This window comes from Numida meleagris, chromosome 6 (assembly GCF_002078875.1).
Source record: "Numida meleagris isolate 19003 breed g44 Domestic line chromosome 6, NumMel1.0, whole genome shotgun sequence".
NCBI classification, from domain to species: Eukaryota; Metazoa; Chordata; class Aves; order Galliformes; family Numididae; genus Numida; species Numida meleagris.
Window position 1 is genome coordinate 9,262,548 of NC_034414.1, and position 27,851 is coordinate 9,290,398.

Consider the following 27,851-nt stretch of genomic DNA (forward strand, 5'->3'; position numbering starts at 1 on the left):
ACTATGCCCTTTGAAGACACCTTGTACTCTGCCAGTTCAGGAGACAGCAATGTGTATAGCCCCTCTGTAGTAGTCTGTCTCAAACTCTTAAATAGAGGACTTGTCGGTTGAAATTCTATTTTTTCTATTCAATGCATTCCAAAGTCTGTTGCTATTACTTTTAGATAAGCAGAGACACATGGCTAGTATCGGCAAAAATTCAGTGGATGTTCATGCACTCTTTTCTCCCTGCGTATATTCTGGTGAATAATCGTTATTAATGAGGATAATTCACCTTTATTCCACATTTTACATTAGACTATGATAACATATCTAATAAAATAATCAAGTCCGTCTAAAAACCGGGTTGGCTTTTGCTAATTCCACTTCAGCTCCATTCTCCATCCTCATTTGTAGACTATTACAGACTATAAGGACAAAACTATGCCTGTAGCAATAAATGATGATTTCTCTAGGTAGGGTTTTTAACAGATAATTGCTGTAGGCTTATTCCCAGAATGAATTAGCTTCTGAGCAATTTATCACTGGGCCCCAGCGTAGTACTAAAAAAAGGGCTTCTTGTGGCGCAACCAACAAGAACAACCACTGGAAGTCTATCAACAGCCTGACCCACGCTGTACTCTCAATAAGAGCTAGGAAGATTAAGTGACCATTACTACATAATAATAACAGGGCACTTTTTCCATTGCCAGTTGATTTGTCCAAGATGCTTGATCTGCTTCCAGGAACCCTGCAACAGCCGTGTTACATCCATTACTCCTCTTGTTGATTTTTCAGATCCTGGTCTTACATACAGTGTTAAGGGACAGCGATGGGGTTTTGGATGTAGGACAGGATCTTTTTCCAGGAAGTTAATTGCAGACTTTATCATCAAGAATGCATTATTAGTCAGAAGGTCTACTCTTAGGAGCACATTACCAGATGTACAGGATGGTTTTAATGGAAAACAAGTGGTAGAACAGAAAAAAAATCTTGTAGTTCTTGGAATTCTGCTTTTCTCATGCTGGTAAAATTCTCTGCTCAAGAGTTCATACCTAAGTAATGCAATTTTCCACTTCTGTAGTTGAAAAAATTAACAATCACCTAGGATGTTCTTATTTTTATATATTCTGCGTGTGCAGAAGAAGATGAACACCATCAGTTACATGGTACAGCAGAAGTCAGATTAAGGATTTTACTCATTTCTGCTAAAGTCTGTCCTCTTCTTCGTCTCAAAACAGTAAATATAATGCTTTGCAGATTCTCTGCATGTGGAGACACACAAGATAGGAGCTTGTATAGTTCCTCTTGTAGATGTCTTTTTCCACTTCTCATTTTTCTTACTGAAAAAGCTTAGCTTCTGGGTATTACTAAGCTGCATGTAAATTTATGGATGACTCTGTCTCGTAGAAGAAGACTGTTAAAGCACCAGCCTTCTGTCTGCAAACAGACATTTGTAGTGAATACTTGCACGGAGTAGACCTTGAAAGAGAAGTCAGCGAGTAAGCTTAGTTGGTTGTCCAAAGCAAAATCCACTAATTAAAAAACATGCTAAGTCCACAAAAAAAAATCTTTAGATATGGGGAAATGGTTATGAATGAGTTCATAAGAAAATGAGTGAAGACTCATGGATGAACATGTTGCAGAAAAGGCTTGTTTTTATGTATTGCAATATTAAACCTTGTCTCCTATCCATTATTGCTGTCTTAAAAGGGAATAAATCATATCCTTGGAATTTGGGTCTGTTCTAGCATTAGAAAACCTTACAGGTATTTGTCACATGTCCTTTCTTATTCTGTTTCCTAGTGGCTGTGGTCCTCAGGTTAATTTTTATTCAAAATGGGGAGATTAGTGAGCATCAGTACTGCATTTTTCATTCAAACAAGTTAATCCATCTCTAATTGTGACAGAAACTATCCTTTAGAGTAACTTAAGGTTATTTCTCCGTTTTTGAGGTAGAAGGGAAAAAACAAAAACAACAAATTCTTAGTTGCAGTGGCTACAACAGGACAGAATACCTGTTCTGTTGTAGCTATTGAAATCCTGACACCCACCTGCTGGGTGTTTCATTCAGTTCTTTGTAAATCACTTCTCTGGCACTATATTCTTGCTGTTATCAGATATCTTCTGTTCTTACTGAGCTGGATGGATTGCATTGTTTGTTATCAGAATGGAGTGAATCGTCACTTCATTTGAAACAGTAGTGTGATTTTAAAGTGACTCCCTCAAGTGTTTCCTCTTAGCATTTTGATAATTTTTGGAAAATGTGAACTAGATTCTTGGAAGAATTTACTTAGAAGTTCTGCTTCAGGTGTGTGCTAACTGCTCAACAGTTCTTAAAAGGATCTAAACCAATGATTCATAACGTAACTATGTGGTAATCAATGCAACTATACCAGAAGTGTTAAAAAAAATAAAAAAATAAAAAAAGCGTAGTGTGGCTGCAGGAACCTCAGCACCAGCTGCTTTGGTTTCTTTGTCTAATTCTGTGAACTATTTGCTAGTGTAGACACAGCCTACATCATTTTGAACATTCTTTTTCTAACCATGGAGACACTTTGCTCCAGTCTTACTGTTAATAAATCTTAGGAAGCTGATGTAAAGAACAACAAGGAAGTAATCCATGCACACCTGTAGAGTAGATTTTTTTCTCAAGTCCAGAGGTCACAGGAACTTTGGAAACAAATGAGTTATACAGAACAAAGATGAAAGTTAGCATTTAAGGATTTTTTTAATGATCATAAGAAGAGGGTGTTCCATGTTTTCTTCTTGGCAAAATTCATGTTAGGTCTAAAAAAAAATCAGAAGTTCCAACTACATAGAATAATGGGTTGTAATTTTCCTGACTTTAGAATTTACAATGAAACGTAAAGTAGGATAAATTCCTGCTGACAACTGATAGGTATGATCTGCCTCAAGCTGCAAGGTGCCTAAAATATTCGTACTGTATATATGAACCCCTAAGGAAATTTGGCCTCTGTCATGGAACTTCCAACAGAAGTGTTTGTGAATCATCTCTAATCTTTGTACTTTCTTGGGGGGCAAGTTGGGTAGAGGAGCAATTTCATACTTTCCATTGTACTCTAAAGGTTATTTCTTTGTTTTTCTAAGGCTAGTCTTGACATTCTAAAAGGAACATTATATATTTTTTAGAAGTTTATATCATCCAGGGTTGTTTTCAATTTGATTTGGTTCTCCTGCATGATAGAAAAATATTGCCATTGTAATTCATCTCAGATAGCAGCTTTGGTAGTATCTGAATCATCTTTAAGAGGCAATATAAAGTATACATGTTGTTAGCAGGTGCATTTTACATAATGATCAGTATTTTCTGTTTTTTGGAATTAAGCTGTGTCCACATGCCCTTGCTGCAGCTATGTCAGGAAAAAGGTTACTTCATACAGGCCATCTGGAGCTATTAATTACCTCCTGTCTGATGGAGATATTACGCTTCCAGTCTGTTAGCTAAGGGGTTCATGTGGATCTGCCTGCCTTTTCTACCAATATGGTAGAAGAAAATGGGTAGTAATAACTGTAAGTATCTTATTTTGATGGATGTTGATTCAGAAGCAGTTCAGCCTGTCAGTCTGAAGGGGTCAGTATCTTCTTATGAGGAATGGTAGGGCTGTGTAGAGCTTGTAGTCTTTTCAGCTAGTGTATCTTCATCCAAGAAAGGACATAGGAACACAGCTTTACTTGTGTAACCAGTGTGTTATACATTGGTTGCACTAAAAGTAAAGCCTCCAATTTATTTCCGTGGAAACTACAGCAGATACCAAAAGCTCAATAACAGTGTTTGATTGAGCAAATTCTCAGATCTAAAACTCTATTTTTCAACGCAGTCACCACCATTAGCCAATTCGCACGAATGAGCTGATTGAGACGCTCTTCGATTCAGCTGTTTGTGGCCATCCAGAACATGGCTTGTCTTTCATGTCCCTGTCACCACTGCTGAAACACATCACCCACCACCTCACTGTGCGCACATCCACTCTTTGGACTCCATGAATGTTTCAGTACGCATTGATGGATGTCAGTGGGTGCAGTGTTTTCCTCATGAAGGAATTCAATTCCACACTTCTGCTTCCAGTGCACTTCCATGTCAGACGCCATTTTGTCAGACTGCCCCCCTGCTGCCGTCTGTCACACTGCAACAAAACGTAACAGAATATTGGTGGGAAAGTTAGAACCCTGCTGTCGTATCACCGATGTCTGCTTCTGATGTTGTGGGCCAAAATAATAAAATGGGAGGCATTACTTTCAGAGAAGCCCTTGTAGCCTCGACATACTAGGTAATAAAAAGTCTCTGCAGAGCCAGTATGTATTAAATATCATTTGTTAAACTAACAATACAGAGAAAACAAATGAAGCAGTGATTCCTAAATTAGAACGGCATCATCTTGTAAGAAGTCATTGTTTATGCCAATATTCTCCAGGTGTCAGCTGAATTATTAATGCAAAATCATTCTTTCACAATAGCAGCATCTGGCAGATACTCACTGCTTCTAGAAGACTGAGTTTGAAAGTGATGTCAATGCAGGAAGCTTTTCTTATTTTTCCTCCATGTCTATTTGATAATTTATTGAATATAATTAAAACTGAATGATTTTCTAGAACTGACTTAACAAAACTCCTAATTAGTCTTATTTACAGTACCCCACATAAGAGGAATTGAGTGTGCTACTGCAGAGGCAGATGTACTCAATTATTCCTGTGTTTTCAGGGAGAAGCCTCTTAGTGATGACATACCCAAAGCATTTTGGAATACTGCATTCCTATTTAAATTAAGTAAATATTGATGGATGATGGAGTGACAAAAACAAAATGTACTGGAAAAGTAAGAAAGGCTGAAAGAAGTGTAAAATTCCTAAACACATTTAGGATAATTGTAAGTTATTTGAGAACACTGTGATTTGAAAAAAGAATTCTGAATTCTTTCTTTAATTAGAAACACTACTAGAAACTGTAGGTTTATTTGGGTTTTAAATGTTCATATGCTATGGAAATTAAGAAGTTTAATAAGCAGTTGTAATTTTTAAAGATACCAGGTCCCTGTAATCTTATTTCAAAAGCCTGGTATGTTGGTGGTATGTTGAAACTATGAAATACAAAAAATGCGTTTAACTTACAAGCAAGTTTTGCATATGTCTCTTAAGTCAATGAATTAACTAAAATCAGAACAAAGAGTTACCCAAGAGAAAAAATCTGTAGAAACTCAGCCTAAGTGGTTACATTGCTTACAGTAATTAATAATCTCTATTTTATGTTTATTTTTAATCGCTTAAGTTAATCTACTTTTCCTATGTCACATTTTCATTGTATCATTTGTGATATATTGGAGCTGTATTTTATCAGAACTTTTTTCCCCTGATAGCTCAGCCATGTTTTGAATTTTCACGTACTGCAGCATATCTAAACAAATCATTGATTGATTGATCTTTCTCATCTCGAAGTGTGCTGAAATCAGCCTCGAACAGTAGAAAACAGGCAGAAACACTATGTTATTCACCTTAATCAACTAAATGCTCTAAATGATAGTTGTTTTTACTTTAAAATGTAAATTTTATTCCTGTAACTTCTAGTGACTTGCAGTTTCAGAAATCTCAGAATTTGGATCACTCATAATACCTAAATGTGTCACAGGACTTCAATACCTGCTTCTTGTTCTAACTCTTGAAGTTTACTAAAATAATTACTGGACCACAAGTAGAAATTAGGACCATGTCAGATAACAGTTTATCAAAATAATTAGTTTATCAAAAAACCTTCCTTTCTTGCAATGTGTCAAATAATACTTTTCCTAACACAAGGTGGATACTATACACTAAGCTATTTGTATATGCGTGTATATATATTGGAGCATACACAGACCATTTTGGGATCTCAACTCAAAAATACATTAAATCATTTTTTAACAAAATTAGGGTGCTCTGGTTATATTTAAATCTAATGTATGCCAGAAAAATACTTTTTTCTTTATACCAGGAACTAAAAAGTTACACTGTCTATGTAATTGATCTTGAATTTATTATAGAAAAAAAATTGCAGCATTATTCTTACCAAACAGTACAGAAATGTAGTCATTTTTTTTCTGGGAAAACATGAGGATAAAGTAAGAGTGAGTATACTAAAGGGAGATATCTTACCATATCTTAGCATTTTAAATGCCTCACCGTAAGCTAATATTGACAATATAACAAGAAATCCTTTGACTGCACCACTGTCTATGTATTTACAGGGTTTTTCAAGGGATTTCCCTGTCACTGTTGTAAATTCAGTAGCTCATCGTTCCTGCTAAATGCATATTTGATTGTGAGCTTGGTTGCTGTGGCTTTTTTTAAATTATTTAATGGCTTTTTTTCAAATAGCACGTGTGAGAATTTAAACATCAAGTTGCTTCAAACACTCTAGTTCTAGTTTCCTTCAAATAAACAAGTTTCTCTCTTTAGGACCTAGTTGAGCAAAGATTAGAGAGAAAAGGTACAATGGGAAAAGAAGAGCTGAGAATAAAAAAGGCAAGACGTGGGAGGAATGCCAAAATAGAAGTATTTTTCAAGTTTGATGTGAAACTACACAAATCACATATTTCAAACATTTAATTCAATCAGCAATTTATTTGTGACTGCATAACTATTTCCATTGTAATTGGGGATTTTCAGTTCACTACCATCCTTAATTCTGAAAATAAATATTATGTTTATTTAAAGAGTAAAATTTGCATTTACATTTAACACTTGAGAGTTTTGAAAGCAGTATCTCACAAAGATAAAATTTAGTTGTGAATTTTATATGGACATCTAGTACATATTTAATAATTAATGAAACAGATTTGGCCATGAATGTTAAAATAAATGCCTAAACCTATAAAGCAGACTTTCTGATGGTGTTCAAGATGAAGAAATTGTTGGAGCCAGCTGTCCCACATTACTATGCTCTGATAATCTTCTGTTGCTTTCTTAAACATCTAGTTCTGACTCTTGGAGACATTCACTGAATTAGATCCCAGGCCTAACTCAGGATAACAAATGAAGATATTAAATTGTTCTCTATTAAACATATACATATGAATAATGGCAAAGCACCTTGGTATCTTATTTGTTTTTTTTTCACACTTTAATGTTTTGGTTCATATTTTGAGAACAAATAAATGTGTATAGACTAGCAGCTACTTCAGAAATGAGCCGTTCCATTATTAGCAGGTAGAATACTGTTTTCCAGCATTACTTATGTACATGTCAGCTTGTTTGGATCCTGAGCAATACCTGGAAGTCTACTGGAAAACTTGCCAATTAAAGTTTGATTTGCAGCTATGGAAATGATACATCTAGTAGTAGTATCTTTGCATATGAGTTTGCTTGGTGTCTTATGAGTTGACATAAAAGGATATCCAGTTTGATTACTTTGAAGAATCCTGGATTTTGTACAGAGTGCAATATTTGCTTATACAAGTACACTCTGATGTGAAAAAATTCTGCATTGTAGACAATACATGAATTTAAATAACTTAAATATTTTTAGACAAATTGTAGAAGGATTTGTGTGTACAGTGAAGTTTCTTATGAATTTGTTGTCAGCTTTCACAAAATAATTTTTTTGCTGTCTTATTGCCTCAAAATCCTTTTTTTCTCTGTTTATTTTTAGATTCATAACCAATATCCAACAGAGTTTGAGTTCAATCAGTATTATCTGAAGTTTCTAGCTTTTCATCACATATCAAATCGATTTAAAACATTTCTTCTGGATTCAGACTATGAAAGACTAGAACATGGTATGTGTGATATTTTTTTATCGCATAGTTTTTCTGGATTTGTCCCCATTTTTTCTGTTCAGTATTTGGTCTACAATATTTGCCTAGTTTGAGATAATCTAGTAATTGCGTGGTGGTACTCTAGTCGATTTCAATTCAGGAATATGAAGCAAAATGTAGGTGGCAAACACGCTGAATTTTCTGAATTAATGACTCCCAAGACATGCCACTGGTGGGACTAAGAGGAAGTTAAAAAAAATTAGTGTTGTGCCTCAGCTTTTGTTTTGCTTTTTTTGTTTTGTTTTGTTTTTGTTTTCGTCTTTTTTTTTTAGCCATTTATCCACTTGCTTCAGTTTCCCCTATTAAGTACTTGTTTTAACAGAAACAAAGTCCTTAAGAATCCTTCAGAGAGCACTGGACATTGCAGGAAGGGGAAACTTTTCCATCTACTATCTCTCACTCCTTTCTCTTGAACTCTCTTTAGTGTTTCTCTTCTCTTGTAATTTTTTTACTTCCTACATCTATCGTGTGCAAAAGCTCATTGTTCCCTACCAAGACCTTATCTGCCCTCACAGCCCTCTTAATAAGACTTTACAACGACAGCCAAGGCTGTTCTTGGAGCTTGTTCATCAAGCAAAATACTTACATGTTCTGAATCTCACTGCTTCATTGGGTGTTTCTCATGGCGTATGGTCAATTTTAATGCTTCTCTTTAAAACTGTTGTAACTGTGGAACATATTGAACTTCGGCAGCCATTTTTATTTCAAAAAGAAAAAGATATTTTCATTATTTACCTTGCTGTGAACAAAAGATCAGAGTCAATTTCTTTCTTTCCTTCCAGTCTGTATTTTTATATGGTTCTACAGCATGTTATTTTTTTTTAGACCATATTCGTTTATTTAGTGTGGTTATACTTTCAAATGCCATCTAATGCAAAATGAAGTCCTGTTTCCAGTAGCCTTCAGCTTAACCATGTCCTTCCAAAGTCATTTCAGATAGCTCAAATCTGTAGCTAACTTACTTAGACTAGCCTGATTTTTTTTTGCCTGAAATGTGTTAGCAAATATCTGCAGGTGCATCTGGTTCAGTGGATTGGAAGGGCTGGTAACCTCTCATAGTAGGGGACAGAATCAGTTAACAGGGCTTGGTGATCTGCTGAGGCACTGTAGCTGGAGGCAGAAAGGGACTTTAATAAATATGCTCAAGTATTTCAGTAAATTTCAGAACGGAATTATAAATATAACGCTATTGATTTTTTTCATACAAAAGTCACATTCTCCCAATTTGTGGCAGAGTGGCAGTTACAAAGCACAGCATTTGTTTCAGCAAACACAGTCTTTTGCAGCATTTGCATTTTATGGTAGATTTTACTGTACGTTCACTATGTGAAATTCCTCTTGGCTATGCTATAATGTTTATTATGTTTTATCATAAAGCTATAATTTGCTATTTATTTTCTCTAGGGACACTGTTTGAAGATAAAGGAGATAAACATACCAAAAAAGGAATTTGTATTTGGGAGTGTATTGAAAAGATGCACAAGAGAAGCCCTATTTTCTTCAATTACCTCTACGCTCCCACTGAAATAGAGGTATGTGTGTTTTGTTGTTGTTGTTTTTTAAGAAAAACAAAACAAAACCGTCAAACAAAGAAAGATTAGGTTATTTGCTATTCTGAGTGATTTTTGGAGTGTATTTTGATATCTTAATTGTTCCTAGCTAAATAAAGCATTTGGTGGACAAAGTTGATCCTCCTTGATTGATTGCTGTAGTGTCTTAAGGCTTACATTTTCAGTCTTCTTAGTTATGGAAATTTCATGTAAAGGACTGAATTCTGGAAAATGTATATATGAATGCCACTGAGAAAAACAAGGCTATTTGTTTAATTTCTGTAGTTATATGACTTATTGTGGAAGTGGTCTTAAAATCTGCATCGTTATTTAAAAATATTTGTTTATATACCGTAATTCACAGTTATGGGGAAATGTGCTTAGAATACATTGCAGCCACAGTGGAATACATTTCATAGTGATCTGATTGAATATTACCTACATCACTATCTAATGTGATAGACATCAAGACATCTCAAGAACTGAAAGAAAAGGGTGCTGTTCATACTGTAGTTCTGGAGATAAGTCTGGTTTAAGGTAGTACAACTTTTCCCCCTGCCCCACTGATGTGCTGCTGTCTCCTGCTTTGCCAACGGGCTTCGGCCTGATAAATAATTTGTCTGCATGCCTGTCCACTGCTGATGACCGGATGATGACAGGACAGTCTCTAATGTGTTGGAATTTGTCGCTTCCTTGTTGCCGCTAATACTTTGGTTTATGTTTCTTAGCTTTCCTTTTTCCTCAGAGATTTTTTTACTGCTTTGTGTCTTAGAATACATAGCACCTGGAGCTCAAATCAGTTGTCTAAACAGACCTCATTTTAGGTTTAAAAAAAAAAAAAAGACTATATGCTTTCTTTTAATATGATTTCAGTAGTAAGCAGCGTAGGTCCCATTAACCCTCCCATGCATACCACCACTTCATTGAGTCAGTATGGGAGAGAGAGGATGGAGAAGACAAGAGAGTGAATAGATAGGAAGTTCGTCACTTGTCTGCTTCCGAGGAACATACTTTCTCTGTAGAACCATCACTGTAATGAATTTGCAAATTAATGGGCATCTTCTTTACTGTATGTTCTATCCATTTTACCGTAAGCAGTAGCCTGACAAGTAAGCAATTAAGATTTGCTTTCAGTATTTTGATAGTATCTTTTTTCTTGTTTTTAGAACAAACTGTTTTTCCTCCTATGAAATAGTGTTGTAGTAGCAGAGATAATGATTGTGACTGAACATCACTCTTAAGACTTTAAAATTGCCCATTGACCTGGGGCAATAATTCCCTGTAAATAAGATATACTGATACCATTACCTTATATTTTAAAGGGAAAAAAAAGTGTGTCTTTAATACAAAGTCATCTGTTTTAAACTGCTGTGAAAGCTTTATAGTCTCTGGCTCATTTGCTCTTGTTATGGTTGTTCCAAGTGCTTGTCCACCGAAGTTATGCAGCCTTTCTCCTTTCCCTGATAGTAGAAGGTCTTGGATTTTCTGCTGAGGAGAATTTAAGAGTGATTGCTATCGAGTACCTTTTGTATCTTTAGCAGGGGTCACTAAGACTGTGAGGGTAGCAACTGAATATTGAATTAGTTCTTGGGAAACACATTGTTTAGTAGAAGGATAATTCTGAACAGTATATTCCCAGAGCTGGTATTAGTTTGACTTTTTGATCTGAGCCAAATGCCAGAATCCTGCTGTGGAAATTATCAAACTGCAGTATTACTCAATGCAAAACACTGTTATATTTTATAGATTATTCTAAATTTAAGTGTTGTATTTTTCAGTTTGAAACTCAGACACTTCCTTTCTCTAAGTATAATAAAATTTTCTTTCTAATAGGCCCTGAAACCAAATGTAAGTATGTCAAGCCTCAAAAAGTGGGATTACTATGTAGAAGAGATTTTGGCTACAGGTCCTTCCTATGACTGGAATATGGTGGCTGCGAAATGCAGTGCTTTAGAGGAAGCTGACCAAACAGATGGTTCAGCCTCTCAGAAAAAGAGGAAAATAGTATGGCCATGTTATGATGATGTTAAAAAAATACAACCTGATGCCATCAGCAGCCTTTTAAATGTAAGTACCTACATTAAACAGAAAAAATAAGTTATTTTTAGTTATCTTATAATTTAAAAAAATCAAGTTTACCCTTTATTTATGTTATTTCCCTTTATTTATTTTTAGTTATTGCCCTGTATTTTATTGCCCTATGGATATACTACAAAATGATTATTAAAACCAGTCAGAGTAGTTATTTAGTATAACCAACAGATTGCCTTCTGTAAGAAATGTAGTAACTGTTCTTTTAATTGGTACAAGAGTTGAATCTATCTTTCTTGCCCGTTTTCTACTCAGTTTAATGTGTGTAGTAAAGATCTAGATTCCTAAAAGATCAGGAAACAGAATCCAACTGTTGATGGTTTCAGTGGGACGTAGGTAAACTATACATATATGTACCCTTGAGCATCTTGGCCCAAATTTCTCAACAAAACTTGCCATAGTTACTGCTAGTATATTTATTTCTACTAGGACCTAACTCAAATTCTAACCTGCTTCAGAATATTTCAGTACATGATGTGGATGCTTGATTTTGGCAATGTTTTTTTTTTCCTGTGGGCTCAAGTAGGCTGCTTAGATTTTGTTGTTTCATAATTAGAAAATGAAAAAGGATCCCATTTGGTATGGAAAGAGTTGTATTTTCTTAGATGTTTGTTGTTTGATTGCAGTTATCTATCAGTCCTAATGTTTACATTATCACCTGAATTAATAGCTCTGAAAAAAATGATACGGGCGTTCTTCATTTCCTAGAGCTATGTGCATATTCAGCTGCATAAACCAAATATTTGTAGACTCTAGCTTTCGTTAGAGTTGAGATTGTGAAGCCTAATGAAGCAGTTCTTGCAAAACTGGGGTATGTTTCGAGTTCCTGAAATCACTGAAATTAAATAGCTCTTAATAATGTCTTAGGGTGGGAAGTTTCTGAATGTATTTGAATACTTCAGGATAAATTTGCTTGTGTCAGAGAGCTAGCTTAATTCAGGGCACTACTGCAGTCTCCTTTAGTGCATTTCATACAATCGTTACCGATGAAAAAGAGGAAAAAATGTCCAATTTTCAAAAATAAAATTCAGCTGTGAAACTCTCCTGGATATAAAAAGCCAGAACTGCTCAAAGCTTATAACTTCACAAATTCGAAGAAACAGAGCTTATCCATTCCTCAACAGGGGTCATAGCAGGGATTCTTTCACAGGGAAAAAAAAAACCAAAAACAAAAAAAACCCAGAGCTTTTGTAACTGTAGGCAGAACTACATTAGAAATATAGCAACAATGTTTCTCTGCATTTCTTCATGGAGTAAATGCCAAGCTTATCCTAGCCACAACTGTGAGAAACAGCCATATAACAGGGAAATTAGCCATATTATATTCCAAAGATATGTGGGTCAGATTTTATAGAGTTTAAATGTTATTTGTGAATTAGATTATAGTAATAAAAGATAGCAGTGGAGAGGAACATTTGGAAAACTTTGAAGAGGTTGTATAAGGGTTACAAAAATATTCTTCTAAGTTTAAAAAGCAAAGTGAACTTTCTTTTGAAACAAGTTGTTAATTTAGGGCTATAGCTGATGGAGGAGAAAGACCTCTCTTTAATCATAAATCCATTGAGAATGTGTTGGTATCCAAGAAATGTTTGAACTGAGACCATATCCTAGCAATCGTAAACTGTTAGGAAAGGTTGATTTTCTCTTTGTTTATAATGATAATACGAAACATGTTCATTTTAAAGTATTTTTTTAAATAGAAAGCTAGATAATACTCTTCAGGATGTGAGTCTGGAACAGAGAAGTTACTGAATGTCTTAATTCACAATATTCCTTGTTACAGCGCAGCACTTTTCTATGAGGAGCAAAAGTTGTAATTTTTTTAGTGGTAAATGTTCTACTGTGTTTTGTGTACATGACAATCCACCTTCAAGCAGATGTGTATGATGGCTCTATAGTTTCCGTAAGTCTTTTAAGCCAAGTTTACAAGTTTTAGGAAGTTAAGCAATCTACTACACATTTCATTCATTTAATGATGATAATTGAATGATGATAATGTGTACTTTAAAATACAGATTTTTGTGTAAAGCTTCTCAATTCACTTCTACCACACCAGCAAAAAAAATATGAGCTGGATTGTTCAAACCTTAAATTCTCGAAAAAGAAGATTGTAGACATAACTGTTCAAAAGTAGATCAAGACAAAGGTGTTTTCCATTAAGACCATTTTCTGATGGCCTTTGTACAGGACAGAAATCAGAAACAAGGTATGTGCTGATAGTAAGAGTAATTACCCATCCATTTGTTAAATAAAATGAAGGGTGATTATGAAAAAGGAGACCTTTGCTTTTGTTGTTTTTTTTTTCTTTCAGAGAGTAGCTGCAAATAGTTTTTTAAAAAAAAAAAAACCTCAAAAAAAAAAAAAAAGAGATTTCTCCACAAAACTCAAAACCAACTCATTTGGTAAGAGATTCTGACTGCATTTTTGAAAACATTTCCTTTCCTTGCTTTTAAAATTCATTAATATTATACCGCACTGTGGCACATCCAAGAGTATAGCATGTCTTCAGTAGAGAATAAAATCTGGGTTTAAATGTTTCTGATAAAGACTAGGTCTTCCAATGACCCTTTGATGTGAGTTATGATTCATTATAAATGAGCTAACTGGTCTCAGTGATGAAGTGCATCTTGGTAGGAGCAAGCCCAAACGTCTGTATGTGCACCGATTTTCTGCAGAAATGCTCTTGGAAGTCCTAGTGGACGCCAAGTCGCATCAGCTGTGTTCCGTAAGGGCAATGCTCCCTTGCCACAAAGAAGGCTAATGGTATCATGGGCTCTTTCTGCTGGTTCCTAGTGAGAGGACAATGTAGAGGAACAGTTCTTTACTGTGAGGGTGGTTGAACACTGGCACAGGCTTCCCTCCTTGGAGAAAGGGTCCAGGGCAGCTGCCTCAAAGTGGCCCAACTTGAGGATGGCATACAGAGATCCCTTTCAACCTCATCAATTTTGTGATTCTGTGGAATTTTCTTTCAGATAAGTGCAGCTATTCATAGCGCAGTGCACAGATGCAAGGAAAAAATTTAATGTTTTCTGTAGAATTTAAAACTGAAGGAACGAGAGTAAATCTTACTGAGTTATTGTCATGTAAGTTTTTTTTACAAAGAGTTTATTAAGAAAATTTATTCCTAACTTTTCAAGTTATATATAGGAGGTTGTTGAAAGGTTTTCATTTAAAATTCTGGAAGCAATGCTCATTGTGGAGCCAAAAAAGAAGGAATGTGACCCAGTTGCTAAGTAACAAGCTTCAGTTAATTCCAGATTCTGCAGAGAAGGACTTGTACTCAGAAGTCAAGACTGGGGCAGAAAGAGAATGCTGAAATTAAAACCTGAATAGCGTTTAACACTAGAGAGTTTGTCTTGCTTTTACAGCAATTTGGGAAGCCTTTTACATAAAATGTCTGTGGTAAATATATTCAGTCCTGTGTATACTATTAGGAAACACTTCACAGTAAGAATTTAGAAAGAGGAACAACTGGTCTAGAGAAGCCTTTAGTTTGACTTGTGTTTGCCATTCCTTGTTTTTGTATGTACCAGTGAAGATAATCCAAACAAAGCTATTCTGGTTTTGTTTCTTGGCAGGAAGACAGTCCTATAATAGCCAATATATATGTATCTTTACAGCTAGTTTGATTCTTTGTGTTAAGTCATGTCTCTTTATATTTAGTTATACTTTTCAACTTTCTAATTTACCTTCAGCAAGGAAAAATCTGTAGACATATTGTGTTTTTGTTAGACTCTGTCATACAGGCTTGTTTATTTTCAGTTCAATGTTCCAAATTTAGTTGAGCAGTTAATTGTTTCCTTACCAAATGTTTCCTTACCTTAAAAATGTAGTCTTTTTTCTGTAAGTTTCAATCGGTAATGATCTGCTGTCATTCTAATGTACTCTAGCAGTTGGAGAATATGGTGAAAGCTACATTAATTATGTGGTATACTGGAAGTAATGTCAGAGTCTAATTGTCTCTTCTTTGAAAATAACGTCTTGGGTTTATTTAAGTTCTATACAGCATGGAAATTCTTTGTCCTGTGGCAATTTTTGTTCTGTCATCAATCCTTAACTGGATTTGCAAAATTAAGTTTTAAATGTGATTTCATTAGGAATCAGATTTTCATGACAATATAGGTGTTGAAAGTAAAAATGTAAAAAGGAAGGATGAAAATTGACCAAATATCGCAGTAATGACAAATGCATTGATGAATGTTATATTTAAGCTGGTTCACAAGTAAACATAAACTAATTAAATTGCATCTTTTTACTTAACTTTGCGCACACTGTCTTATTAACAGGAAATAACCCCAACTGGATGTTATCAACATAGATCATATTCTGAAGTTCCACAAGAACATGTTGTTACAGTTCAGCATCCAAATTGAATAAATCTTCCATTTCCTTATTTTATTACAGCTTTGCATAATATTTTATAAACCATGGTAAATGTTAATATTGGCAATGTACATACAATATTTGTATCGCACAATATTAGTTTTTTGTAAATATTTTTATAAAATATATCCTTATCTCTATCATGTTTCCATTATGGCAGTTGGCGATGTCTGTTGTGTGATGAAGAGAACTGGTGGAGAATTGAAAGAATAATGGCTCCTTCAGCCTGTGATATGCAAGAGGAATGATATGACTGATGCTGTATTTGATTGCCATTGATTTCTGAGTTTAGTTGATACTAGTTTTTAGCTGGTTTGGCAGGAGCTCTTGCACTTTACTGGACAACGTGGCCTAAAAGTTCTCTGTGCAAAAATGTTGAGTAGAAAATGATTGTATTAAAGTGATTGTCTGGAAGTGATCAGTTAAAAATGTTTGTCCTTAACCCATATTATTTGTTCCAGGAAATTGAAAGGTTGGAAAGTAAATTAAATCAGAGCCCAGAAAGATGGCAGCTTTTGTGGGAAAGAGTCAAAATGAATCTAAAGGATGACACCAGACAAGACAATGTAAGTAGCAAAGGAGCTCATCCAGCACAGACTTTATAGGCTACCTGGTACATTGACAAAATCACTGTGTTTTTTGGAGTAAAATACTGCTTTTGAAAAACTGAACATGTTGTTCTAACCTTGGATACTGGCTCTGTATCTCTACATGTAGAAAAACATGTTTATACTCGTGCCATTTACTTAATTGCTTCTCAGCAGTAGATTAAGGCACGTAGACAAAATGAGCATAAGCATTTTACTAGTATGCAATTGTATAACTCAATATTATTAAAATATTCATTGTGTCAAATTCTTCATGTACAAAAAAACCTCAGTTCCTGGAGTTAGACAAAAGGAAATGACAAAGGTTCAAGGATGAGTAAAGATATTTCCATGTCTACATGGAATTTTGGAATTGTAGATTCTGGTAAAGGCAGAAATTGTTCATAGTATGTTTCCAGTTCCTGACTCCTGTAAAACGAGTAGCTGACATTACAGATACTTTCTAATTCAAAAGCGGCCTTTTTTTTTTTTTTTTGCCTCTATGTGCACTAGGGAGTTTGTTAGATAATGGCTTTTGGGAGCTTTCTCTATAACCTTGGCATAAAGTTGTGCCATAACTCTTCAGCTTCACAAACTTGTTCAAGTTTGCCAGCCTCTGTGAGTTTGTTAGTCATCAGTACTACTTCATTTGTCCTTTGCTCTCAAGAAAGCAATGTGCTTTATGTCTATCATAGTTATTCAAGTTTACCTTATACCCTAGACAAAACCCAAATGAAAGATCTTTTTATATGAGCAAAGCAGAGGATTAAGTTTTTATTGAATAATTGGAAGCAGAAAAGAAAATACAAGTATAAATGTACCTGACATCAGTCTCTTGTTCTTAGATAAATGTAATAGCTAAGGGTCAGCCCCAGAGAACTCCATCTCTAGGATGCTGTTCTGCAGGTTAAGACCAAATTCAGGATACCTATCGCTCCAGGTTACCGAGATTCTACTAAAATGACTTAAATCTATAAAGTAGCTCTTGGAAACTTTACTTTTTTTTCTTTTAACTAATGAAATTTATGGAAATTTATTGTATCCAAATGTCTGACAAGTTCTAGATGCTTCTGAGAAAGCAATGGAAACAGTATTTAAGTTCATGTCACTGGAATAAACAGGGCTTTTCTTAAATACTGTCTTCTCACACTTTGTGAATGTATCCTTCTGCATAGGAAATGCAGTGAAATGCCATCTCTGTGACTCTTCGGAGGCAGCACTGATTTGTACTTTGAAGATTTTTTTTTGTCCCATAATAATTCACAATTACACATTGTACCAAATATTATTTGTATAATATTGAGATCATCTCAAAATGCAAGACAATTCCTACAATGAGCAGAAGTGATAGAGTAAAAATATTACTGAGCAAGAGCAAGTTGGTGTGTAACTCTCCCGTGTGTTTGTCATGTTAAAGGTTTGCCTTGTCGCAATAAACAATGTTTTTGTGTTTTGTGTTGCTACACATATTTTTTATTTTGCGAATAATAAACTGTAGATCAAGCCATAACAATCTGCTGAATACTTAATGTTATAAAGGTGATTATGCACTTTACTTCCTCACAGAAAATCCAAATTCCAAAGAACCGTTGGTGTTCAAATTGCGGCAAATATGTTTTAGCAAATAAATTGCTGCAAATGTTTTAGCAAATCCTTGCCAAGTATCGACAAACCTTACCAGGATGCTTGCTTTTGTCATCGAAGCGCTAGTAAAATTAGAACTGAAAAATCATTATGTCAGTGTTCACAGATGCGTACAAAGCTGAAGTCTGAAATTGTGAAGTTATACTAGAATTCAAACCCATGAGAGGCTCTCTTAAAGAGTGTGTTTCAGTTAAAATTGCACTTCTGTATTCTCTTCAGACTCCTCTTGCGCACTGTAGTATTAATGAGAGCAGGGAATATAGACTAGGTTGTGATTAATTGGGACTAATGACTAGAACAGTGTGTAAAAATAAAATGTTAACAGATCTTTAGTAATAGATCAGCTGTAGTTCTTTGCTATTCATGTTTTTAATGCAAATTATTAACTGTATAGATTACCGGATGGAGTTGTGGGTTGTGTTTATTACGAAGAATGTTATGTTTTGGTTTTCTACTGTGATGCATTTCTAATGTTTTAGTTCATCAAGCAGTCACATTTCTCAGTTGTAAATTTGTCTAGATCTTGTTGAAGATTTTTTCTTTTATTTTCTTCTTTTTAGCTTCAGAGAATTCCTTCTGGCTCCTCAGGGATGGTGTCAGCTAATCTACATTCCTATCAAAAGAGATCTTTGTTGGAAATGCCTGACAATGGGCTGGATGAGGAACAAAGCGCAAGCATCTCTCCCTCCAATGGAGTAGATAGGAGAGCAACTACGCTGTACAATCATTTCACATCAAAGAATGATGAAAATAGGTAAACCAAATAATCAGAAAGTATTTATGAGCCTTGTATTAGAATGGTACAATCATCTGCCTTAGGAAAAAAATGAAATTTTTTTATATACAGATCTTTCAGTCTTTCCCTTTATACAACAGGCTAGCTGTAGCTTATGGCTGTCCAACCTTTCGGCTTGCCTGGGCTGCACTGAGTGAAGAGAAGTTGTCTTGGGCCACCTATACATAGGTTGCTCTGAAAGTAATGCTTCCTATTTATTTCCATGGAAACTACAACGGATAGAACACAATAGCACTATTTGATAGAGCAAATTCTAAGCTACAAAACACTATTTTTCAACATAGCCACCACCATTAGCTGTGCATTTTTGCCAGCAATAAACAAGAGCCTGCATATTGCACTCATAAAAATCTGCACCAGCAGAGGTGACCCGCTATTGCTGTTGCCACACACCACCCACTACCTGACTGTGCTCATATCCACTCTTTGGTCTTCAGAAACAGCAAGCGTTGATGAATGTCAGTGGATGCAATTTTTTCCCCATGGAGGAATTCAGTTACACCTTTGCTTCATGCACATTTCAATGTCAGATGCCATTTTGTCAGTCTGTCCTTCTGCTGCCATACGTCACACAGAAACAAAATGTAAGGGAATATTGGTGGGAAGGTTCAGCCCCTACTGTCATACCACCAGCATCTACCTCTTATGTTGTGGGCCAACACAATAAAACAGGAGGCATTTTAGTATTTTTCTTAAGTTGTTAAAAAAAAAAAAGTGAGCAACAGAAACATAAAGGTAGTGGGACATTTGACCCTGTTTTTGTAAAACTAATGCATCAGTCTGGTTTGATGGCAGTAGTTGCTATTCGTAGTGAAGTCACAAGGGTTTCATCAGAGATTTTTGATGAAATTTTACTCTTCATAAGTTTCATCATACTACTGAAAAGCAATGACATGAATAAGGCATGGTTGTGAAGCAAGGTATATTTTTCTCTGGAAAGATATGGCTTATAAAAGTCTTGTAGAGAGACACGATCATGTTTTTGAGTTGAATGTCTGATTGCTACTCTACATTTCATTTGAAAATTTGCAGATAATGTATTTATATCAACTGAAAATGGTGTCACAAACATAAAGTGATGTTTTGCAATATTGAAACCTATTCTCACGTTCCTTATCAAAACAGAAAGCACAGCTACATGTTCTTCACTATTCAGAGCCCTTTGTTCAGCCAGTGTATCGAAATGCATGCAATTATTTGCCATCATTTGAGTCAGCATGACACAGCACTGCCCTCCCCGTGCACCGCTTTCAGTCGACATTGTTAGTAGCGCACCAATGATGTGGTTGTTGCTGAGCAATGAGTGTGTGCCTGGTGCCAGGCCGGGCCGCTCCATGGGGAAGAGCTGCCGCTGTGATGGCACAAGGCAGGGGGTGGCTACATTGCGATCTGTGCCAGGCTGCATGTGGTCCACGGGCCACAAGTCAGACATGTCTGGACTGTAGCTGCATATTTAATGCGTACAGAATACTGAAATAGTGTTTATCACTCTATCAGTCACCAATACTTAAATTAGTCTGTTGTTTAAAAATCATTTGTTTCACTACAGTAAAAGTAGTTCTTGAGTATTTTTTTAGTCAATTAGGGTTTTTATATTTCATCACTATTCACATTGCAGAATCATGTGTCATTTGTATTTTCTGTATCTTCCAGATCTTTTGAAGGTACGCTTTACAAAAGAGGAGCTTTGCTGAAAGGTTGGAAGCCTCGCTGGTTTGTTCTAGATGTGACCAAACACCAGGTAGAAACTTTTCAATAATGGATTTTTTTATGACAAGTTTGCTGCAATTTTATTTATTGATTTAGATTAATTTTACAAGTAATTGCCAATAATAATTATTTTCAGAAGCAATAGATATATTATGTTGTTATAGACCGCATGTCTATGTGTATCCTGTGTAACTGATGCATCATTCTGAACGGACAGTTTGGGGAGGTAGAAATTTTTAAAGCGTTTTTAACTCTACAAGACCATTAAGCAATTAAGTGTTGAGCATAATCAGGCATTCTAGTATGACCCCTTTAGTTTCCAGAAGACCCAAAATCTGTTTTAAATAGCTGAAAACTTTGAAGGTAATTTCTTGACTGCAGTTGGGATTCTGAGAGATAATATGGTAACTGATAGCAAGTTTCATTCTGGTGCTCTTGTTAAAACTGGAGTAGGTACTTCATGCTCCCCAAGCAGGCATTTTTCATCCTCTTTTCTCCTCAAGTACTTTGTTGTGACCATTTTTCATTGCATGAAAGAACATTATATCCTCTGAAAAATTGTCATCTGAATGGCTTTTGTGGAAAAGTCCATTTATCTCACTTGGCATTTGTGGTGCGTTTCTGTAATCTGTATTTGAGACAGCTAATGTGAGTGAAACCTGTATGAAAGTGTTTTCAAATCTGGAAAACAGAAACAGCTATCTTTCTGAGATCAGTTTGAATTTTTTAATTTAAAGTGAGTTCGAATTTCACCCTAAGTCTCTCTAATTTTCCCTCTAAGTCTTCAAATGCCAAGTTCCTGATTAAACAATAATTTTAGGTGCTGTATGTAGGAGTACTTCAGATTATTCACAGTGAGGTATGTTTAACAGTAAAATAATTCATAAATATTCTGAAAAATCATTATACATCAAGGAGCACTAAAAACAAGATATCTGTTGGCCTAAACATTTTACCTGATTTATAAAATGTGCCAGAATTTGGCAGTGCAAATTTGTGATCTTGTGCGCTTAAAAAAATATTGAGTGATCAAGAAGTGACCTTTGTTGAGCCAAGTGTTTCACACAGTGTAGGTTGTTCACATAACCTCTGAGACTTGTGTATGCTTTTGTTAGAAAATATATTAATGCATTATAATTGATACCCTTTAAAAAATATGTAACACAAAGATAGTCATTTTTTAAGCCTCTAATTAAGGATCTCTGGATTATGCTACGTGGCGATATGCTAGCAAATTGTAATTGTTCATCCTGAAGCAGAAAACACTGATTCTGCAGAAGAAGAAAAAATACTTTTAAAATTTTTGTAAACCAAATATCCTCCTGACTATCACAGATAAGAGTAATATGCAGTCTGAAGCAGATACAGGTCAATCTTAGTTGGAGTTCTGTTGTGTGACCTTTGCTGTGAGGGTTTGCTTTACTATTATGTATCTGTTTATGGGTTGTGGGTTTTTTTTAAGCGAACTCTAGATTTTATCTTCTGGAACTATTTGCATATCAAAACTCAGTTCACAGAGTGGTTAGTAATCATATTAAAGTATCTTTGCAAGGTAAAAAAAAAAAAAAGCAAGTTTTGTTCAACCACTAAATATAGAAAAATGGGAGTTTTCTATGTAGGTTATAATTATCTAAAATCATTCTTATATTTTTGCTGATCATTTTAAATTCTTGAAGTACAGAGAATGAATGTTTTCCTAACTCTTTAGTGGAGTAATGTTCTTGTGTTAGTTTCATTGTAATTAACAGGGAAGAGATTGCTTCCGGCAGAGGATGCGTGAAGGATGAGAGCAGAATCTAGACTGTAGGAGTTAGCATTCCTTACCAGTTTTTCTGACAGAAACAATTAACTATTTGAAGCTTGTCTGCTCCGAATCTCTTGTAACAAAGCGTTCTTCCCTCAGTTCAGTGATCTGCACAGGAGTGGATGGTGGAGACATTGCTATTAGCCGGAGATATCAAATAGAGGGTTGGCCAGTAAAAGGCTCTCGACAGTCCCACTATCTTGTATATACCAGACCTATGGCTGTGTCTTAGCAATTGCCCATGTCTGATGTCCTCAGGTCTTAATAGTATTTTTCCTTCCTACCTTCACTCCCCAAATCCCCAATTTATATCCAGGAAAGGGGTAATAAAAATGAAAAGTCGATCTGAATAGCATATTTGGATTTAATTTTTATTTCTCATGTGGTCTAGTTACGATACTATGACTCTGGTGAAGATACAAGCTGTAAGGGTCACATAGACCTTGCAGAAGTAGAAACAGTGATTCCTGCTTCTCCAACTATTGGAGCCCCAAAACATGCAAGTGAAAAAGCATTTTTTGATGTAAGTATATCTGGTCTTTATTTGATGTTTACCTGAAACTTTCCTTGTTTAACGTGCTATTTCTGTTCCTTCTGGAAGGTGAGAGCTTGAATGGAGCTGCCATGCCAACTCAACACAAAAAGTTTTTATGCAGCTAACTAGCCCTCATTCTCAACAGCTGAAATTAAAAAAAGATACATTCAGACCCAATTAGTAGATTACAGCTGAAAGTAGAATTTGTAAGTTTCTTCTTCTGTTTTCTGTGTTGACTTTTCGTGTTCTTATTTTTCTTTTGCAGTTGAAGACAAACAAACGTGTGTATAATTTTTGTGCCCAAGATGCACAGAGTGCTCAACAATGGATGGATAGAATCCAGAGCTGCATTTCAGATGCTTAGAAAGGATTAACATTCCATTATCAAGATGTGTTCAAAGCACCTCTTTTTGTAAGATGTGTTCTGAAATGTTGTGGACAACCAGACTTCCTTACGTTTCAGCTATAAACATTGATAATATGCTGAAGTTTCTTTTCTGTTTAATACTTATAACCACTGTAACTGTTTTTTTTTTCCTGCAGGGAGGACTTTGAAAAATAATAATTCATTTAACCTGATTTTCCACTTTCTTCAGTACAATTCCTAGCTATAAAAGTGAGCCGTATTTGCACTATTTTCTAATCCTGATTTTCTCATTTCAGAGTTACTCTGATAAGGAAACCTGTCCAAAGTAGCTTGTAGAAATCTCTACAGCAGAAAGTCTATTTTCACCTAATTTATATTTTTAAACAGAAAGTTCTTATTTCCAAGGTAGTCATTAATAAGAGGAAACATGTCTACAATTCCTAAAAAGAAAGAAATTAACAAAGCTTGTGAGTCCAGTGACGTATTTATCAGATTGTTGATGTTTAAACAGTTGATATTTTTTTAAGACCAAAAAGTGAAATTGCCTGGTAACAGATATTCAAGTGTCTTCTCAGCGTGAAGGCCAGTCTCTAATATTGTGCTCTACAGAGTGCTTCAGCAATGTTATTATGAAATTTCAAGTTCTAGGGATTTTCTGAAGATCATAGCAGTTTCTTTTTTAGATTCTGTTTGCTATTATGATGGGATATGTGAAAGAAAACTGGCTGACGCTATTGTTGAGATACAGGAATCAACAAACTAGGAATTTGGTAGAAGGAAGATCTCTTAAGTGTGAGTTGTATATGTTAATTTATATGCTGTTCTGCTCACTGTAAAATAAAAAATAACAAACATAATGATAATGCACTAAACAGTGGAGCAAGCACTTGCACTGAAATCTTTAAAATGCTCACATTTTGAATGACAGGTAAGTTATTTATAGCAGAACAATGCTAGCTAGTTAACAACATTTACAGATATTAAATATGTAAATAATCAGGTTTGATGTGTTGTGATTTGATACTTTTTAAACATTTTTGCACATGAATTGGAAGACTGTTTATAGATTTTTACATTTGATAAAACTGTGTTTGTTCAGCTTAAAATCTTGGGACAAATGTGTTTAATAACCCCAAATTATTAGAAATTTTACAGTCTACAAATAGTGATGACATTGACTAGAATCTGTAGGTAATTAAGCCATTGTTTTTATTTTGATATGTTAATATGTTAAATAGCACACTAATATTACAAAAAAATTGTATATATGATTCAATATTTTCTCATTTTTTTCCAGACATTCTGCTTATAATTTAATGTCAGCCTAATCAAACTGGCTTTACTTTACAATTTTTCAGTTATTAATTTTTTTGGTTTTTTTATAACTAATGTATTTTGTCAGAAAGGAATATAAACTTCTCACTTCACATACACAATAGGAAATGCAGCTGTTTTTGATGCATTTACAATTTCAAAACAACAAAAATGAAGGATTTTTCTAGCATTTTTCAATTGACAGATTTCCACCTGTGACAATGGTGTTTGCACATTTGTATGTTTCTTTGTATATGAAGTACTTTTATATGTACTTTGTAAAATACTGATCCTGCTCTTAGGTTAAATGAAAATTTACATACCACTGCTTATTTTGTAACTAGTTCATTTTAACTCTTGTATGTTCTGTGATACATGTATGCTAATCATCTTGTAATAAATACACTTCTTAAGTAAAACCCTTCCTTTTACTGTAAAAAGAGAAATCAGCAAGACCCACATGTTGAAATATTTCCACAGGCACAAGACAAATCCTTATTTACTCTGTATTAAGAATTGTATGGTCTTTTGTATACGTGTACATATTCTTACACAAAAGTTGCACTTGAGCATCCTTAACTCAAACACTTGTCAACGGTAACACTAAAGACTAAAGAAATCAGAATTTAAAGCAAAGTTATCATTCTAACAAGTCTCAATGTATGGCCTTTATGAAAAGACTAAATATGTAACATCTGTACTAAGTTGTTGAATAATTCTGTTAAATATTAGGAAAAAAAAGGGAAAAAAAGATTTTTCCTATATGCTCTCACAACATGGAGCAGCCACATACTTTCACTGTGAAACATATCTTGCTCATTTATACCACCTTATTCATAAGCGATCTAGTACGAAATAATTAAAATATAAGAAATGACAAGATCTTACTGGAGAATAGGCATCTAAATTGAATTCCTGAGTGTAGTGTGGGTTACCAGCGTTAAAATGGAAAGGGAATGTGTGATGGAGGTAGGGGACTTGTGACAATTCTTAAATGCTGTGGTGCTTAGATGGTAGAGTTTGCATATTGAGCTTGGCATGAATGCTAATGTTGCCTTAAATGTTGATCTCAATTTTTAGTGTCTGTATTGATGGAAAATGGACTTGAGCAACTTAACTTAAAAATATCCAAATAAAAGCTGAAATGAGATATCTGATATTTGTGTTGTTTATGTAAGGAATATACAAAGTAATGGTATGCCTATATAGGTTCTTACTGTGAAGACATAGAATTAGTTGTGTAACTTAGGGTCTCTTCTTTACAAAACAAAGATCGAAACAGAAACTAGAAAAAATGTGGAGAGGTGAGAGTAGCATAAGCTTGTTTGAGTTGTGGCAACAGAATTAGGGAAAGAGAAGTAGAGAATTAGTTTGAGAAAAATTCGATGTGAAAAGGTTTCCATCTTCTTCATATTCCATGAAAAAGGAACCCTTCCAGGAGTTAGGGGTGAGGTAAATGTGTGCTTCCTCTGTTTCATATCATTTCCATACTGTGTATTGTAACTTTCTTAGTGTAGAAAAAGAGAGATAATTAGCAGGCACTCTTTACTTAAGGGAAGATGATTTCTTAGCTTAGTCTGTGTTGAGAAACAAAATGTGCGCGTAATAGGTGATGGGATGAACTGAATTTAAGTTTGGAAGAGTTTTACAGGCATGCTATTTTAGAAATTTCTCCTTCCTATCTAACACATAAGCATTTTGTATTCCATATTTCGTATGGAACTTCAGAATTATTAAATAATACAATACATAGCGTACCACATGTGTGCGTCACTGGTTATGTAACAACACACAAACAGCTAGCAGACCTGGGAACAAATGTTCAAAATTTTGTATCACATCCCACACACATTACTTGTATCTGATACTTTGCGAACTGCAGACATAACAAAAATGTTGTGATTTTTTCCAAATACTGTAATTTTGTTTTTTCATCCTGTAATATTCTTGGAGTATGCTTAAGTGGCTGCACCACATTTCTCATTTTTCATGTCTGTGATCATCCAAATATTTCGTCTGTTCATGATTATCCTGTGGTTGCTTTGGGGAGTCAAAAAGCTGAAATGAGTCCACCAGTTCCCCAGTTATGCTAAAGTTCATGCTGAGTATCACTGTCACACCTACTTTTAGAGTTTTTGTCTGTATTAGTTTAGTTTCTTGCCAAATTTTGGCTACTGTGTAAGCATTCTCATTTAGGAAATTTTCATATTTGCGTTTTTCTCACATGTAGCAACTTTTTCTTAATTATTCTGTCACACAGGGATGCTCTGAGTTCACTGTCGTTTCCTCTCTTTGCTTAGTCTTCCAGCTAGACTCTCAAAGGAATGGATTGCTGATACAAAGACTGCTGATAAGAATTGTTTTTGTTTTCTTTGGCATAATATAAAATCTCCAAAGTCTAATTTTGCCTATTGTTATTTCTCTGCTTTAGACCTTTCTGGTTTAAGCTGATAAGAGTTATCATCCAGAGGAGCTCTTCAATTCTGTATCTTTAATCCACCGCTCTTTAAGATTGTCTATAAGTACAAACAGAAAAAGATTCCCTTCTTACCGCTCACAGTTATTGAAATTTCTCCTTCATCGCATATTTTATAGGCAACTGTAAAATTACACAGCTTTTAGTAAGTCAGGAGTGTCATAATGCTCACCCGAGTCATCCCTGAGAAGACAAAGAGTCTTTCTTGAACTGAGATACTTGATTTCATATGTGGGTTCCATATGCTACTTCTAGAAAGCTTTCAAAACCCAAACTTGGAACAGAAGGTAAAAGCTGTGTTGTAAAGGCAGTCTGTCTAACGTTTATTTGTTTATACCTTGATCTCTGTGCAGACTTTACAAACTGGAAGATGCACTAGTGGCAGCTGAATTGAAATTCCAGATCACTGGTTGTATCTACCCACAGTACTGTCCTATTTATGTTTTTTATGGTGGTTTGGTCTGATTGACCTCTCCTTCTATAAAATATTGCTTGTTGTCAACATCCACTGTGAAACTAATGCTCAATTTCAAGTTGCACCGTATGGTTCAATATTCTTATATTTTTCAAATTTTGCACGTACTTGAATAGAAAATGTTGCTTGATTGTGGCAAGTTTACTGTTATGGTTTCTATTCCATGTTTTTTTAATGGATGTTTTGTTTAAATGCCTTCTAGGGAATTCTTAGCCTATGCTTTTGTCTCTAAAGTGAGTAATAAATAGGAGATGGAAATAACTAGGGTAAAAAGAAAATTATATTACCTGAAAAAGAGATATAAAGCTAGCTGTTTTTTTCAGGTGTTATTCT

General features: G+C 34.9%; 1 protein-coding gene across 7 annotated transcripts in view; it reads left to right on the top strand.

Moving 5' to 3' along the window:
* Positions 1–25,724, top strand: part of SBF2 (SET binding factor 2) — a 243,563-nt gene extending 217,839 nt beyond the window's left edge. For all 7 annotated transcript variants that reach the window (XM_021401517.1, XM_021401520.1, XM_021401521.1 and 4 more), the window contains 8 exons: positions 7,621–7,747; positions 9,191–9,318; positions 11,170–11,403; positions 16,272–16,376; positions 18,602–18,795; positions 20,491–20,578; positions 22,743–22,874; positions 23,152–25,724. In XM_021401517.1, coding sequence (XP_021257192.1) covers positions 7,621–7,747; positions 9,191–9,318; positions 11,170–11,403; positions 16,272–16,376; positions 18,602–18,795; positions 20,491–20,578; positions 22,743–22,874; positions 23,152–23,250 — 1,107 coding nt within the window. In that variant the 3' untranslated portion in view covers positions 23,251–25,724. The remainder of the gene's footprint in view (positions 1–7,620; positions 7,748–9,190; positions 9,319–11,169; positions 11,404–16,271; positions 16,377–18,601; positions 18,796–20,490; positions 20,579–22,742; positions 22,875–23,151) is intronic.